We start from the raw sequence: 15,555 nt of genomic DNA on the forward strand, positions 1-15,555 counted from the left end.
TGGTAGAAGTGGGAAACTCAATCATAAGGGTTAATCATAGGAACATCTGTCACAAAGACCAGGTTTACTGAATGTTTTATTGTCTTCCTGGTGCTCGAGTTTGACATACAGTATTGTGGAACAAATTTACAAATTACTGGGAGGGCTGGTGAAGACCCAGCAGTCCTGGACCACATTGGAACCAATGAGTAAGTCATAAGTAGGTGGAGGAAAAGTTATTTCAGTGACCTAGGTCCCAAGCTCAGGGCAAGAACCTCAAAGCTAGTATTTTCTAAAATACTACCTACACCTTGAGCCTCACCAGAAAGGCTGCAGGTGTGAGGTTAAAACTGGCTCAAAAACTGTTTCAGGATGGAGAGGTTTTGGTTCCTGAAGAACTGGGCCGACTTCTCTGTTGGCTACAGGCTCTATCATGAGGATGGGCTGCACCTCAATGGGGAAGGTGCATCTGTTTTGGGAGAGAAGATGGCCGGAAGGTTGGAGGAGTGTTTAAACTAGGAACTGGGGGAAAGGGCAATTACATTATAGGAGGGTAAGACAGAAAGTGACCTGGGGCGAGGTAATGGGACTGGGGGTAAAATGGAGGGAGGGACTAGAACAGTTCATATGGAAAGGTGTAGGGTAAAAAAAAAAAACATCCAAAAACGTCTTAATTGTATGTATACTAAAGCCAGAAGCCTGACCAATAAAAGTTGTGAACTGGATTTAGTAATGTCTGAGGAGGACTATGACATAGTGGGAATAATTGAGACATGGCTGGATGACAGCTATGACTGGGCAGTTAACACACAGGGTTACAGTCTATTTAGAAAGGATCGTCAAAACCGGAGAGGGGGAGGCGTATGCCTTTATGTAAAGTCCTGTCTAAAGCTCGCACTGCGGGACGATATAAGTGAGGTAAATAAAAATGTGGAGGCAAAAATACTAATAAAATACTAATAGGAGTTTGTTATATGCTACCTAATATACCAGAAAATCTGTGACTAAGGGAAACAGATGAGGCGGCAAAACATAATGAGGTCATTATTATTGGGAACTTCAACTTTCAAGATATAGACTGGGAAACTGAAACTTGTGGATCTCATAACGGAAACAAGTTCTTGGCAATAAATAAAGACAATTACTTTTACCAACTCGTTCTGGATCGTACTAGACAGATGGCCATGCTGGACTCAGTATTAACCAATAGACTTGACAGAACAGCAAGACGTGCAGGTTGGGGGACACCTGGGAAATACTGACCATAAAATAATAACTAGAGATGAGCAAATTTTTCAAAAATTTGATTCGGACATTTTGCCGAATTTCCAAAATTTATTTGTGATGAATTGCGTCAAGAAACAGCTATTTCCTGTCTGCAGAGAGCCTGTATATTGGTGTATAATACTGCATTGCAGAAACATGCATAGGTAGTCCGCTGTGGTAGTGAAATAGTTACTTTGCGTCTGTATGACCGACAGCTGACAGTATTGGGAGGGTGGCAACCGCTTGTGGAGTCAACACAGTGGCCCAGTCACAGAGTGGTGAGGGTTGCAAATGCATGCGGAGTCAACATAGTGGACAGTCACAGAGTGGTGAGGGACAGGTGGCAAATGCATAAGGAATCAACACAGTGGCCCAGTCATAGAGTGATGAGAGTGGCAAACGTATGAGGAGTCAACACAGTGGCCCAGTCACATTGTGGGTGCAACAGCAGTGACAGTAACAGCAAAAAATGGTGGGTGGCAGTAGGAGACCATGGCAGCAGGTGTGTGGCATAAGGCGAGTGGCAGAATCAGAATAGTGGCTGAAGGAGGTGGCCAGAAGAAGCGGGTCTCTTTTCACAAAGTTTGTGTGTGGCACCCAAAAAGATCTAGTCTGATGCATCAGGCACTGGCATATGGAAATCCTGTGTTATGGGTGGAAGTGTCAATCGAGGCTCACCTGAGTCAGAGGACACCCGAGCTGGAGGTATGGAGTCCAGTGGCAAAGGCCCACAGAAGCAGGAGGCAGGTAGCGTGGTCGATCAGTCCGGGTCAGCAGCAGAGATGGCAGCGAGATAACAGCAGGAGTAGACGGAGGCATGGTCGGTGGTAAGCAGTGAGTCAATGCAGGCGACAATTCAGCGAGGTCAAACGGTCCGGGTTGGCAATGATGGTAGATCAGCAATAGTGGTGGAGGAGCAGAGAGGAAGCTTGCTACAGGCTTGGAGGCACAATAACCAGCAAAGGGCTGGGTTCAAGGGCTGGGTTTTATAGGGAAGTAGCAGGTGCAAGAGAATAGTCCAAGGAGAGACGGTAGCCTAGTGGGTAGAGCTACTGCCTGGGACATGACTGGCCACGGGTTCGAGTCCTGACATTCTGGCTGATCCACACATGATTCATCTTTACGAAAGGTCAGTCTCTCCACATTTTAGGTGGAATGGAAATTTATCCTTGGGGTAATTTTGCCCCCACCCACACTGATGCCACACTACTGGCTGGACAGGAAGGCTTGTCCAGGGCAATCAAGTTTGGCTGCCTAGTAATCCAGGGGATCTTGGATATCAGGTGCAGACTAAGTATGACTCATATGCTAGTTCAGGTTCTGCCTTATGTCTTGTTGCTGCTGGTGGGTGGTTTCTTCAGTAGTCGGGTGAAGAAAAGTGCTCATTAGAGACTCCAGAGTTAACTTGCTTCTGATGGAGCTTGTGCTGCTCCTGCCCCCCCCACCCCCCTGCAGCAGCCGCCATGGCAGTGGAACGTGAGCGCAGAGGGCCCCCCTGCACAGTCCTTTGTGAGGATGGGCGATGGTGCACATGGGATGTCTCAGTACTAGTTAAAGGGAACCTGTCACCGGGATTTTGTGCAAAGAGCTGAGGACATGTATTGCTAGAGGGCCGCTAGCACATCCACATTACCCAGTCCCCATAGCTCTGTGTGCTTTTATTGTGTAAAAAAACGATTTGATACATATGCAAATTAATCTGAGAAGAGTCCTGTCCCTAAGATGAGTCAGGGACAGGACTCATTTCAGGTTAATTTGCATATGTATCAAATCTGTTTTTTAACACAATAAAAGCACACAGAGCTATGGGGACTGGATATTGCGGATGTGCTAGCAGACATATAGCAACCCATGCCCTCAGCTCTATACTCTAAATCCAGGTGACAGGTTCCCTTTAAGTTTATTCTTCCTCTTAGCGGGTGAAAAAAAGGCCCCCATTTTGCAGCGGTAGCAAGTGTCCAACATGGTGGAGAGACAGTAGTCACCCCTTTCCCAAAGGGTGATAATACCGCTGTCACTATGCAAGCAACTCAGAATGCATCTGGCCATTTGTGCAAGGGACTCGAAGGGACTTCCAGCCCCCATCTCCACTGCATACTGTGCCACAGTGTCACAGTGTCTTGGGGTCATCTTCTTGGTCTTCCTCATCGGTCTCTACCTGCTCCTCTCCTGTCACTTTTGCAGAAAATGTCCTCCTCCTCCTATAGTTCAGCCCCCACAGGGCTCAGGTGGCTGTGATGTAGGCACCAAGTCTCCTGTCCCCTGTCCAGCCAGCCGAAATGCACGTCAGGGCAGGCGCCATCCTAGAGGAGACACAGTATGGGTAATTGTTTTTGGTCCTGCACATTTTGCTACTGATAATTATTGCACTTGAACTTTATTGGTTCTCTTTTTCTTTTGTAGACATATATTAACTATTACCACTGTGTTCTCTTTCAGTAGCTGTCGCCTTTTTTCCCTGCACCTATGCATACTTGGTTTTAACTCATGTATTTATTCATTAATAAAATAGATATTGATTGCAAGCGGTCTGGCATTCATCATAGGTATTCTAGCCAGATTTTACAGCATCTGCTCCAGGACTTGAAGGAGTGGAATGACATTGTTCATCCTGTAGCCCTGGCAACTGACAAATAAAGTGGCCTCCTTAAAGGGCCTGAGGAAACGGCTGGTGTCACGCATGAGCTGTCACTGGTTAACATCGAAGTTACACAGGGGAGTCCTCCTGTCTGCCTGCATCATCAAGAAATCATTAATGGTCTTCCTCTGCTCATATAGTCAGTCCAACATGTGGAGGATGGAGTTCCAATGGATGGAAATGTTGAATATCAGGTGATGTTGGGGAACGATGTTCTGTTTTTTCAGTTCAAGAAGGGCATGCTTTGCAGTGTAAGAGTGCTTGAAGAGCATGCACAGTTTCTTAGCCATTCGCAGGATGTCTTGAAGTTGGGTTGAAGACTTCGGGAATTGCTTTTCAACTAGATTAAAGATGTGCGCCATGCAGGGCGCATGGGTAAGCCCCCCTTGACGCAGCGCTGACACGATGTTATTCCCATTAACGGTGAACATGGTTCCAATCTTAAGTTGGCTAGGAGACAGCCAGGATTCAATTTTATCTTGAAAAACATGGAGCAGTTCCTCCCTGGTGTGACTCTGTTCGCCCAGGCAAACCAGGTGCAGAACAACACTCCCATGTTCTGCACAAGTGGAATACTTGGGTAGCACTCCGAATTGTGCCTGCAGTGGAGGCTGTGGACAAGGTGGATGATAAGGAAGCATAGGAGGACATGGCGCAGGACCCGCAACTTGAGAACGTGGAGGTTCTCTGAAAGTTCCACCACATGGAAAGGGAAGGACTGCAGTACCAGCAACTTGGCCAAGAGCTTGTTCAGCTTCTGTGACGTTGGATGAGTGCACACATACTATTGTTTTTTTTGCAATTGCCTTGGCGATAGATTGCTGATGAAACAAGTGATGAGGTGTAGTAGGAGGAGGATCATTGGGACTACTGAGGTGGTACAGCCTTGACTGCTGGAAAAGGGTGCGGGCCACTGGGTGATGCAGCAGTTGCTACATTAGTCTGTACCACTACATTAGTGCCATGGTTTTCCCAGGCCACTTTATGGTGACTCTGAATGTGTTGATACATGGCCATGGTACCAACATTGGCACCCTGGCCACGCTTCACCTTCTGCCCTCAGATTCTACAAATGGCCACACTGAAGTCCTCTGTCGGCTTGATGAAAAATTCCCACACAGCTGAATATGGCATTTTCTCCCCACCACTCTGTGGTGACTGCCTGCTGCTGCATCTGCAAACCTGTGCACCGCTTGTTCTTTCCGGACAGGTAGGCTCCTGCGTAGCAGAAAGTCTACCCCAGGTGCATGTGGCTCCAGACCTCACACTGCTGCCACCCGGCTGACTTACGACCAGGCTACCACTCTGCTGGCTCAGCCTCTGCCTTACGCACAAGCTCAAAACACTCAAAAGGCCACACTACAAAAATGTCAATAAATATAATATTTATTGAATTCCATATAATAAAAAGTATAATAATACAATCACAGAGATACAGTTAAAAACGGTTCCCATATAGCAGCATGTGGCAAGTCACACATAAAAACATACAGCGATCTATGCGTATCAAAGAACGCCTGTAAAAGTCCACTAATCAGAAGGGTCTATATCCATCAGTACACTAATCATAAAAGTGAGGATGATTTATAGAGCTAGGTAAAAAGTTCCCTAGCCAACCTACAAAGCAATTTTTACCCCACTCAACATAAGGGCAACTTCATTGACACCTTTCATAACTTAGTTTTGGAGGATTTCCGGACTGTCCACCAAAAACCATTATTCAACAGTAATTTAAACTCCAGTGAGAAACTAGCAGTGAAACACCTTCAAGAGAACACTGGGATCGTCATCCGAGGGGCAGACAAAGGTGGGGGTGTCGTAATCCAAGACAAGGAGGATTATGTGAAAGAGGCACTCCACATTCTATCCAATAGATACTATTACCTCCCTCTTAATGAAGACCCCTCCTTTGAGCACAAGAAGGTATTCAAAACCCTCATTGAATCCGCAAATAACATATTAGACAAGAAGGAACAAAATTACATTCTAGGCCTAGACTCAGCAATTGCAATATTTGAAAGGACCATTGAAACCCCCAGGCCGCCTGATCATCTCAGGCATCTCATCCCTTACCTGCAACCTCTCACATTATGTTGACGTTCTCCTACAGAAGTATGTCACCACCTTACCATCATACCTCCGAGACTCCTCCTCCTTGTTACAATCACTCAAGGAGATCAAGTGGGAAGGCACCTACAGATTGGTGACATTAGACGTCATGGCACTGTGCTCAAACATTGAACACGAATTGGGTATCAACTGTACCAAACAATATCTGTACAACGACCATCTCTTGCCCACCAATCAAAAATCCTTTATTCTTGATTCTATTAGGTTTATCCTGACGCACAACGTGTTTCGCTTCCAGGATCAACTTTACCTGCAAACCAAGGGGACCGTAATGGGCACGCGTTTCGCGCCGAGTTTCGCGAATTTGTTTATGGGGGCTTTCGAAACCAGATCCATTTATAACTCTAGTTTTTGGGATCAAAACATAATCTTTTATCGACGGTACATTGACAACCTGTTAATTATTTGGAATGGTGATATTTGCTCTATTAATAATTTCGTTGCACACCTCAACTCCACTGATTGGGGCATCACCTTGTCCGGAACCCACAATCAGACGCAAATTGAGTACCTGGACCTGGAACTGAACGTCATTAATAATAAATTAGAAACAGGCACGCATTTCAAAAAGTTGGACTGCAACAGCTATCTGGACTTCACCAGTTCTCACTACAAAAAATGGAAAACCAATATTCCCTTCGGCCAGTTTAAACGAATTAGAAGAAACTGCTCCCTAGACAAAGACTTCATGTCCCAGAGTGAGATCATCCATAAGAGGTTCATACGAAAAGGTTATCCTCTCCCAATGATAGAAGCGGCCTTCAACAAAGCAAAAACCCTCACACAAGAAAACTGCCTACCCACTAATAAAAACGATAATACAGATGATATCACTGAAAATATCAAAAAAACAATTCTAGGCTCCTTTGCACAAGAAAGACATACAGCTAGAGAGGGTTCAGAAGAGAGTAACTAAAGTAACAACTGGAATGATTGGACATAAGCAAAACTTCCCAGTTAGTGCGAATGCACTCTTATCCTGACGCCAACATCCTGAACATTTATTCAAACAAGCGGCATAAGTCTGATGAAGGCCAATGTGTGGCCGAAACGTCACATTGTTGTAGACAGCCGCAATATCAATTAAAAAAATCAAATTTTGCAACTCAATCACTGGCGTTTCTGTATTTATATGGAATGATTGGACTACAGTATCCAGAAAGATTATCAAAGTTACGGTTAATCAGTTTAGAAAAACAAACAACTAAGGCAGGAAGGTTTTTTTTTCCTTAAAATGAGGTTACTTGGGTTCTACCCTATAAGGTTTGTTGACTTCCTTTGGATCAACTTGCAGGATAACAGGCTGAACTGGATGGACGTTTGTCTTTTTTTAAGCCTTACAAACTATGTCACAGTGTTAGATACCACCTATATTTACAGATAAAACAGGATCCAACATTCACAATAGGTCATATCACAGGTTATCTAACCCCCCCCCCCCCTCCCCGACCGCAGAACAGGTCAACGAGCATTCCAAGAAAGCTCTCCCATAGAAGTCAATGAGGTCTCCTCCTGTCTATTGTGTCTATGGGCTCATTCACATGACTGTGGTTTGGTTCCGCATCCGAGCTGCATTTTTTGCTCGGATGCGGCTTGGATGCGGAACCAAACCACGGTCATGTGAATGAGCCCACAGACACTCTGTGTGCTGTCCGCATCTGTTGCTCAGTTCCATGGCTCTGCAAAAATTATAAGTCATATCCGATTCTTGTCCATTTTGCAGACAAGAATAGGCATTTCTATAAAGGGCCGTCCGTTCCTTTCCGCAAATTGCAGAAGGCACATGGGCGGCATCCGTGTTTTGCGGATCAACAATTTGCAATCCCTATGGTCATGGTGGCTACTGTAAAGCAGATTTCTAAATGCTTTTAAGAACAACTCAGGCAATATAGAACCCCCCAAAATCATGTTCAGTAACATAGTAACATAAATGTAAAGCTGAAAAAAGTCATCCGGCCATCCAGTTCAGCCTATTATCAACAAATTTCAGAGGAAGGCAAAAAATACCGGAGGTAGAAGCCAATTTTTTTTATTAATTTTAGGCTAGGGCTACACTGACTCTTTGTAGCACGACCGATTGATTTAACTATTAAATAACAGCTGCAGTCCATAAGATTGCATCAATTGAACACATTAATTTTGACTGCAGCTGTCATTCAATAGTTAAAATTAATCAGTCGTGCTACAAAAAGTTTCATTGTAGCCCTAGCCTTAGAGGAAAAATTGCTTCCTGACTCCAATCAGGTAATCAGGATGACACTCTGGATCAATCACCTTTCGTTCAGAAAAAAATAAATAAAAAATAAATAAATAAAAGGATATGTAACTATCTGGTTTTAACTGGCAGAAAAAACTATTGGTGACAATTGGTGACACATTCCATTTAACAAAGGACTGCTATTGCAGCTAGCCATTGACAATAATTAAGGGGCCTCACGCCTTCTGAAAAAGTTGTGTACAGTAAAGGTCTAGTAATTTACTTACTGGGGTTTGGGTTGTGTTGTGGTTGATTACTATAAAGATTATCTTTCACATGGCAGCATTTTCCATCACTATTTGTAAGCCAGAATCAGGAGTAGAACAAAATCAGAAAATGTGTCTTTACCCATGGTGGATTTTGTTGCACAAACGTTTCTGCAGCTGAAAATGAGTTCCAGATGAATGGAACCAATGTACTGTGACCAGTTCTTAGTCTGTTAACCACTACTAGCAGATGTCTAAAAACCTTTACAGGTCCATGTATCCCATCATTTTAGACGGTAATCTACAGTATGCGCCTCAGTGTCATAGACAATATCAATTTTCTGAATTTGAAAATGCATGATAAAGAATTCTTAAATTCCATCACATGCACATTAGGTGACCATACAGACTAGCAGGAACATAACTAGATAAAGCTGGGCCCCATAGCAAACATTTGAGTCAGCCCATTGCCAGTTTTAGTCTTTGGGTCAGTAAGATTGAAAGATGAAAAACAGCATGGGTTTACTTCAGGGAGATGATGTCAAACTAATTTTATAGATTTTTTTTGATTGGGTGACTAAAATAATAGATGGTGGAGGTGCAGTAGACATCGCTTATCTAGACTTTAGTAAGGCTTTTGATACTGCCCCACATAGAAGGCTTATCAATGAAGTGCAGTCTTTGGGTTTGGACTCTTATATTGTTGAATGGATTAGACATTGGCTGAGGGAAAAAAAAACAGAGGGTTGTGGTCAATGGTGTATATTCAGACCATGGTATTGTTACCAGTGGGGTACCTCAGGGATCTGTTCTGGGACCCATATTGTTTAATATATTTATCAGCGAAATTGCAGAAGGCCTCGATGGTAAGGTGTGTCTTTTTGCTGATGACACAAAGATTTGTAACAGGGTTGATGTTCCTGGAGGGATGCACCAAATGGAAAAGGATTTAGGAAAACTAGAGGAATGGTCAAAAATCTGGCAACTAAAATTTAATGTTGATAAGTGCAAGATAATGCACCTGGGGCTTAAAAACCCAAGAGCAGAATATAAAATCAGTGATACAGTCCTAACCTCAGTATCTGAGGAAAGGGATTTAGGGGTCATTATTTCAGAAGACTAAAGGTAGGCAGATAATGTCATAGAGCAGCAGGAAATGCTAGCAGAATGCTTGGGTGTATAGGGAGAGGCATTACCAGAAGAAAGAGGGAGGTGCTCATGCCGCTCTACAGAGCACTAGTGAGACCTCATTTGGAGTATTGTGCTCAGTACTGGAGACCATAGCTCCAGAAGGATATTGATAATTTGGAGAGAGTCCAGAAAAGAGCTACTAAACTGGTACATGGATTGCAGGATAAAACTTACCAGGAAAGATTAAAGGACCTTAAGGCCCCTTTCACACGGCCGAGTATTCCGCGCGGATGCAATGCGTGAAGTGAACGCATTGCACCCGCACTGAATCCTGACCCATTCATTTCTATGGGGCTGTTCACATGAGCGGTGATTTTCGCGCATCATTTGTGCATTGCGTGAAAATCGCAGCATGCTCCTCTTTGTGCATTTTTCACGCAACGCAGGCCCCATAGAAGTGAATGGGGTTGCGTGAAAATCGCAAGCATCCGCAAGCAAGTGCGGATGCGGTGCGATTTTTACGCACGGTTGCTAGGAGACGATCAGGATGGAGACCTGATCATTATTATTTTCCCTTATAACATGGTTATAAGGGAAAATAATAGCATTCTGAATACAGAATGCATAGTAAAATAGCGCTGGAGGGGTTAAAAAAAATAATAAATAATTTAACTCACCTTAATCCACTTGCTCGCACAGCCCGGCATCTCTTCTGACTTCATCTGTGCTGTGTGGAGGAACAGGACCTGTGGTGACGTCACAGTCATCACATGATCCATCACATGATCTTTTGCCATGGAGATGGATCATGTGATGACCGGAGTGACGTCACCACAGGTCCTGTTGCTACACAAAGCTAAGATGAAGACAGAAGGAGATGCCGGCTATGCGAGCAAGTGGACTAAGGTGAGTTAAATTATTTTTTATTTATTTTCAACCTCTCCAGCGCTATTTTACTATGCATTCTGTATTCAGAATGCTATTATTTTCCCTTATAACTATGTTATAAGGGAAAATAATACAACCTACAGAACACTGATCCCAAGCCCGAACTTCTGTGAAGAAGTTCGGGTTTGGGTACCAAACACGTGCAATTTTTCTCACGTGAGTGCAAAACGCATTACAATGTTTTGCACTCGCGCTGAAAAAAAGTGGGTGTTCCCGCAACGCACCCGCACATTTTCCCGCAACGCCCGTCTGAAAGAGGCCTAACATGTATAGCTTGGAAGAAAGACGAGATAGAGGGGATATGATAGAAACTTTTAAATACATAGAGGGAATCAACAAGGTAAAAGAGGAGAGAATATTTAAAAGAAGAAAAACTGCTACAAGAGGACATAGTTTTAAATTAGAGGGGCAAAGGTTTAAAAGTAATATCAGGAAGTATTACTTTACTGAGAGAGTAGTGGATGCATGGAATAGCCTTCCTGCAGAAGTGGCGGCTGCAAATACAGTGAAGGAGTTTAAGCATGCATGGGATAGACATAAGGCCATCCTTCATATAAGATAGGGCCAGGGGCTATCCATAGTATTCAGTATATTGGGCCGACTAGATGGGCCAAATGGTTCTTATCTGCCGACAAATTCTACGTTTCTATGTTTCTATAGCAATACAATATTTATATAGCAATTTTTGTGTTTTATGACTTTTAAACAATAAATGTACATTTTATGGAAAAAATTATATTCCACTCCATTCTAAGAGCCTTAACGTTTTTATTTTTCCACTAATATATCTGGGTTGGGTTTTTCAGTACTATTTTTAATATAACTATTTAAGAGGACATATATATACTGTATTATGTTTAACTTTTATTTTTATTTTTTAGAGGGATGGGGCATTAAAATAATGCAACACTGCCATTATTATATGACTTTTTTGTGTCACTCACCTTGCAGTTTTAATAAGACGTCAACTTTATTATATTTCTGAATACAACTGTGGTCAGATGTCACAGTCAAGTCAAGGTTTTTACTGCATGTGCAGTGTGCCGCTCCACAAGGGGAGGCATGCAGGTCAGGAGAGGGGGATAGGAGAGGTGGTTATGGTGGCAAAGAGGGTTGTTATAGTTCTCACAGTGGCTAATTTTTGCAGATGCCGAATTACATAAATATGTAAATCCTGGAAAACCCTTTTAATATGTACACTCTCTTACCTTTGTTTCCTTAATCTTCACTGCAATCATTTGCTTTCTTCTTTGTATTATGTCCATAAGTTCATCACATTCCTCACTGAGCTTTGCCTCATGCATGCTGGTATTAACCTGTAGAAAAACAGTAAATATAAAGTTTTAGCATGGACAATATCTACTTGTTACAAATGTGAAAGCAATTTAACAGAAAAATAATGACATGTTTAATAAGTTAACTGGATTAAAGGTAAAGAACCATGAACTGACAAGTTTAATTCCCCGTTAGTAGTGTGCAGCAGCTTTTCTGTCTAATCTATTTCTTTTCACTACACTGCCTACTTAATGTAATATCTGTAATAGGCATTATCAAATACAACAGTGACTTAAAAAGTCAAATCAAACTAGAATGGAAAGATGCATGCTATCTGAAGGTGAGGAAAATGCTGCTGCAGAGTGCCATAATGAGTGCTCTGTTATTTCATGTTACTAGGTGTAGGGTTCAGCAAACCCGAACTGTAAAGTTCGGGTTCGTACTGAACTTTAGGATTTTTGGACCCCGGACCCGAACATTTCCGTAAAAGTTCGGGTTCGGTGTTCGTCGCTTTCTTGGCGCTTTTTAAAAGGCTACACAGCAGCCAATCAACAAACGTCATACTAATTGCCCCAAGAGGCTATCACAGCCATGCCTACTAATGGCATGGCTGTGATTGGCCAGAGCAGCATGTGACCTGTGTTCCTTGCTGCGCTGTTTCGAGTACTCCACCAACATGGCCAGTGCCGATAACGCCATTCTCAGCGCTACTATCTCACTTCTATGCCTCCTTGGCGATGATGGAAGAGGATGTGGCACAGGAGGAGGAGGAGGGATCATTTCATAGGGTTTCCAGCCAGTCATTCCCAAGTGCCTCCGAGTGTGGGTTCCTGCACCCACAAACCCAAGGTACACAATTGTCCAGCCAGGCCACAGTTCTGGAGAATGAGGAGGATGAGGGAGAGGGCATGGAGGAGTAGGAACCAAGTTCACAGCAGGGTGGCACCCAGACCAGCTCATGGCCATCACTGGTGCATGGATGGGGGGATACAGAGGACACAGACGATACACCTCCCACAGAGGACAGGTTTTCGTTGCCTCTGGGCAGCCTGGCACACATGAGCGATTACATGCTGCAGTGTCTCCGCCGAGTTGCCCACATCCTAACTTGTGCTGATTAATGAGTGGCCATGCTGCTGGATCCCCGTTACAAGGACAACGTTCTGTCCTTAAATCTGTCACTGGAGCATGATCGTAAGATGCGCGAGTACAAGCGCACGCTGGTAGACGCGCTGCTGGTGGCGAAGGCAGAGGACAAGGAAGAGGTCGCCAACACAGCTGGGGCACCGCCAGCACCTCAGAAGGCAGGGTTAGCATGGCCGAAATGTGGAAAAGCTTTGTCAGCACGCCACAACAACCAGCACCACCAGCTGATATGGAACATCTTAGCAGGAGGCAGCATTTCACCATCATGGTGGAGCAGTATGTGTGCACACGCCTACACGTACTGAATGACGGGTCTGCCCCCTTGAACTTCTGGGTCTCCAAATTGGGCACATGGCCTGAGCTTGCCCTTTACGCCTTGGAGGTACTGGCCTGCCCTGCAGGCAGTGTATTATCTGAATGTGTGTTTAGCATGGCAGGGGCGTCATCATAGACAAGCTCAGCCGCCTGTCCACAGCCAATGTGGACAAGCTCACGTTCATTAAAATGAACCAGGCATGGATCCCACAGGACTTGTCCGTACCTTGTGCAGAATAGACATGTATACCGGCACTAAGCAGCCATTGTTATGCTGCAGCGCAATTGCTCATGTTTGTATTTTGGATATTTCACACTCTTTTGGAGTGTACCTTAATTTTAGAAAATTCTATTAAAACCAAAAACCTGTGTTGGATATCTCGTCCTCCTCTACCGCCGCTTCCACCTACTCCGATACGTCCACTACCTCCTCAAACTCCTACTCCATATGGAATTCCACCTCATAAATGCATTCTTTTATTTTTTTTTGTACGTGTTTTATTTTAGATAATTTCACTACTTTGTCATTTACATTTTTCGGGTGAAAATCACCAATTTTTGGCTGTATAGTACCACTGCTATACCTAGTAGACCGGTTAACAAAAATTATATATTTGTCAGTTACATTTGCAGTTGAAATTCAACAATTTTTGGGTGTGAAGTACCACTGCTATACCTAGTAGACAGGTTAAACAATAAAATAAATTGGTCTCTTACATTTTATGGTGAAATTCACAAACTTTTGGGTGTGATGTACCACTGCTCTACCTAGTAGGCCGGTTAAAAAAATTTCATTAAATTATCATTAACATTTTCGGGTGAAATTCACCAATTTTTGGGTGTATAGTACCACTGCTATACCTAGTATGATGGTTAAAAAAATAAAATAAAATGATCATTAACACTTTTGGGTGAAATTCACCAGTTTTTGGGTGTATAATACCACTGCTATACCTAGTAGGCCAGTTAACAAAAATAAATATATTTGTCAGTTATATTTTCAATTGAAATTCAACAATTTTGGGGTGTGAAGTGCCACTGCTATGCCTAGTAGACAGGTTAAACAATAAAAAAAAATGTCAGTTGTTTTATGTACTACTGCTATACCTATTAGACCAGTACAAAAAAAATAAAAATTGTCAGTTACGTTTTAGGGTCAAATTCAATTTTTGGGTGTAATATACCCCTCCTCTACCTAGTTGACAGCTTAATAAATTTCAATAATTTTTATTTTACTTTTTCTGGTGACAATAAACAATTGTTTTCTGTCATAGACCCCTGCTCTAGTAGACAGGTTAATTAATTTCTATAATTTTTCTGTTACATTCTTGGGTTGACATTATACAATTTTAGACGTGAATAAACCCCTGCTCTGCATAGGTGACAGGGAATAACATTTCTGAAATGTTTCTTTAATTGATGCGCGCCACCTCCTTTGATTCAATGATTAAACTTAAGCAAGTTGTACCACATTTAAGCTTCAATACTTTGTCCCACATTTCCGCTATACTCTTTTGTCCAACAATTGCGCCTCAATAGCTTTTCCCACATTTCCGCTTGACTCTTTTGGCCCACATTTGGGCTTCTGTTATTTGTCCCACATTTGCGCCTCAATAACTTTTCCCACATTTCTTCTTGATCCCAATCTCCCTTAAATTTGGTCTCTTTTTCTCACGCTCCCTCTCCGGCCTGGAACCCTGATTCCCTGCCACCCGTAATCACCATGGTAGGAGCATAAAAGAACATCGAAAGTTGATAGAGCAGATATCAAATTGGATTGTGAACATCACAGGGACGTGCAACATGGTGGGGCAGTAAGTATGCACAATCGTACACGAACTAACTGACAGGGGTCATCCCCTGCAACTTCTGGGTCTCCAAATTGGGCACATGGCCTGAGCTTGCCCTTTACGCCTTGGAGGTGCTGGCCTGCCCTGCAGCCGGTATATTGTCTGAACGTGTGTTTAGCACGACTGGAGGGTTATATATCCCAATCTCTAATTGCGTACTATATAAAAAAACACATAAAGTCATGCTAAACATTTGTTTCAGGAAAGCTTTTTTATTGTCTTCTTTATATAAATATCTGGTTTCCTTCTGTTATATTGAGAGTGTTCTTCAAAGACCAGCGTTGGTTATGGTAAAGTAAGAGAACAGAAGAAAAAATGGCAATTGAAAAGAGCACAAATAAATAATAGCTACAAAACTCATTTATATTGGTGAACTGAAATCAGTAATTAGAACTTTGACACAATGGGGATAAC

At 43.0% G+C, this 15,555-nt stretch overlaps 1 protein-coding gene across 2 annotated transcripts in view; it reads right to left on the minus strand.

Annotated features, from left to right (window-relative positions):
* MID2 (midline 2) overlaps nt 1–15,555 on the minus strand; it is a 603,653-nt gene that overhangs the window by 359,651 nt on the left and 228,447 nt on the right. For both annotated transcript variants that reach the window (XM_044306559.1, XM_044306558.1), the window contains exon 3: nt 11,764–11,871. In XM_044306559.1, the coding sequence (XP_044162494.1) occupies nt 11,764–11,871 (108 nt within the window). The remainder of the gene's footprint in view (nt 1–11,763; nt 11,872–15,555) is intronic.

The sequence above is a fragment of the Bufo gargarizans genome, chromosome 9 (assembly GCF_014858855.1).
Source record: "Bufo gargarizans isolate SCDJY-AF-19 chromosome 9, ASM1485885v1, whole genome shotgun sequence".
NCBI lineage: Eukaryota > Metazoa > Chordata > Amphibia > Anura > Bufonidae > Bufo > Bufo gargarizans.